The 2500-nt window shown below is 42.6% G+C and overlaps 1 protein-coding gene across 4 annotated transcripts in view; it reads left to right on the top strand.

Annotated features, from left to right (window-relative positions):
- Positions 1-2500, top strand: part of DCAF17 (DDB1 and CUL4 associated factor 17) — a 35934-nt gene that overhangs the window by 8223 nt on the left and 25211 nt on the right. For all 4 annotated transcript variants that reach the window (XM_075609082.1, XM_075609084.1, XM_075609083.1 and 1 more), the window contains exons 4-5: positions 915-1005; positions 1926-2062. In XM_075609082.1, the coding sequence (XP_075465197.1) occupies positions 915-1005; positions 1926-2062 (228 nt within the window). The remainder of the gene's footprint in view (positions 1-914; positions 1006-1925; positions 2063-2500) is intronic.

Here is a 2500-nt window from a genome sequence, read left to right as displayed (position 1 = left end):
CGTTTGGCCACGCCCCCCCGCTACTACTGAAGTTTCCTGTAGACCGCAGATCACGGTACAGCGAGTTGCACGCGCCGCCGGCAAGCAAGCCAGCCGTGCGGACGCGTGCAACGGGACCTTAGCCTTAGGCTACGCTTATAGCGACACCGTGACATCACACTGTGGTCGCTGGAAAAATCAAATTGACTTGACTTCCAGCAATCGCGACCAAGCCGTCGCGCTGTCGCGTCGCTTATACTATAAGCCGTCTCTTCTACTATAAGCGCACGTGACGGCGACAATACATTTGTTTTGCTGCGACGTCGCGTCGCCGGCACTATAAGCGCGGCCTTATATTACTAAGGTGACCATTATCTATTGTTACAGTTTACAGCTCAAACTGCTGGAAATATTGGCAACAATTTATCACAAACAGGAAAGTGTTGCAGAGATCTTGCACTGCTGCTGAGGCGGGCTCAAACCTGCTACAGAAATCAAAAGATGCTTTAAAACTCATTACAAATGTCATTGAACTGAATTAAAAATAAAACCACAGTTACTATTTAATACTACAGAACTAATTTATAAAAAAAATATGATTTCACATGTTTTTGCTGCTTTAAAATGTTATAAAATTGCGCTACGGCCTTACTACCACCATATATACAGTATTTGTTCCTATGCAGGTATTAGTTTTTTGTTACGATGGAGTGCATCGTGCAGTTCCCATGGTTTTTGTAAAGAACGTTCCTTTTTTTTAAAATAAGTATACAAATCTAGAAAGGAGTTTGCATCTCTAATGCTAGAGAAATACATAGAATATTTATTTCCCTTTTTCTGTATTAATTGCTACATTATTGTACCCGGCTGTGAATAAGCAAGGTCATTGTAATATATGCCATTCTAAATTTATATTTTGCACACTTTTCCCTCAGTATTCCAGCAAAGCCACAACAACTTTATGAAATGGCCAAATGTTCAAAGTTAGAAAAAATTCAAGATGCTTTATTGTGTCAATGCCCAGTGGTAAGTTTAAAAGAAAAATTATATTGTGTTGTTAATCTTGAATCTTTAAATGAAGAAAAGGAATTATTATTTTTTATTTTATTTTTTAATACCATTGCACTTCAAAATATTTTTCTATTTGTAGCGAGGTGCAATACTTCCCTCCGCTCTCTGCTATAGAAAACTTTCCAAACCTCTAAGGGCGGTCTCACAAAGATCCTTGTGCAGGAGTTGGGCTGAGTCCACTGTGCCGCTGAGCGCACTCATGCTAGGAGAGTGGTGACGTCACCAACTCTCCAAGTATGAGCACCGGGTGTCCTTGCTATTTCGCAAGCACGCGTGGGGGCAGGCTTTGCAGGCAAGTTGTGCGCCGTTCAAAGTCAGATTTTTTTTTTTTACGCAAGTGGTGAGCGTATGTGTGCGCGCGTGTACGGGGACATAACAATTGAAATGGCCAGAAGCAACCTCGCCAAGCACCGCGCGCTCAGTGGCACAGGGGAGTTGGCCTTACAGTGAAGAAAAGGATGGGATTCAGGGAAAGAACATTGTAACCACAGTATCTCTCTGATAACATAGTCATCCTTAACTAAGATTCTGTATAAATGAGTGCTTTTGGGTGGGGGAGTTTTTCTTAGGCTAGCACTTGTGATTGGCCAACTTCTTACATGGGTCCAGATTCTACCAAAAGGTGCTAAAGTTTTTATGGGAGTAAAGACATGCTAAAACGTGGCACCCTTTTGTGGATCTGGGCCATTATGTATTAAGCTCAGAGATGATTTTGGCCAGGGCTTTGCCTCTAATGGTCACCTCAAAACTGTCTTCTCTCCCCCCCCCTTTCTTTTCTTTATATATTTGTTGCTTTTAACATCAGTCCTAGATTCTTTGCTTGCTTCTTTTCTTGTTCTACTGCCACATAAGTGACGTGTACCTCCATTCTTCAGGGAAAATTGCTGCCTAGCGCTTCTGACTGCACACCCTCGCTGATAACGGTCACTGGTCACAACTGGCTGCTGCGTCTTTCGGCAGATACTGCAGCAACACTTCAAAAGATTTACCTTGGCTCGTATACAAAATTCAGGTACAGAAAAGAATGGAAGGCCGTCGATTTCTCTAAAGACGGCAGCAATCCCCCTTCACACCCTCTTTTTACATGGTTCGGACCGGTGCTTCACTGAGCTATTTTCTGCTCTGGGGACCTCCCAGTTCCCAAGCTACTTACAGGTGAAGTTACCGGTATAACATCCTGGTTTTTAAAGGGGGTTTAAATGGCCACTGATGTTGCAGATTCCGGTGGGCTTGAGATTTGGCAGCCATTTTGTTTCCACGTTTTGTTTTTTGTTTTTTTAAACCAGGTAATTTCATTGGTGAGTATCCCTGGGGACCCCGGAGCTGAGGCTGGTATAACCAGGGAGACATATATTGGGGGAATATAAACCTTGGCTTTTATTCAGCCCATAGCTTCAAATAATACAGCTTTAAAGCAGGGTAAAAAATAAATAAATGAAACAGCCTATCC

Source organism: Ascaphus truei, chromosome 7 (assembly GCF_040206685.1).
Source record: "Ascaphus truei isolate aAscTru1 chromosome 7, aAscTru1.hap1, whole genome shotgun sequence".
Classification (NCBI taxonomy): Eukaryota; Metazoa; Chordata; class Amphibia; order Anura; family Ascaphidae; genus Ascaphus; species Ascaphus truei.
Note: the sequence above shows the minus strand (reverse complement) of the source record. Positions and strands in the feature narration are given on the sequence as shown.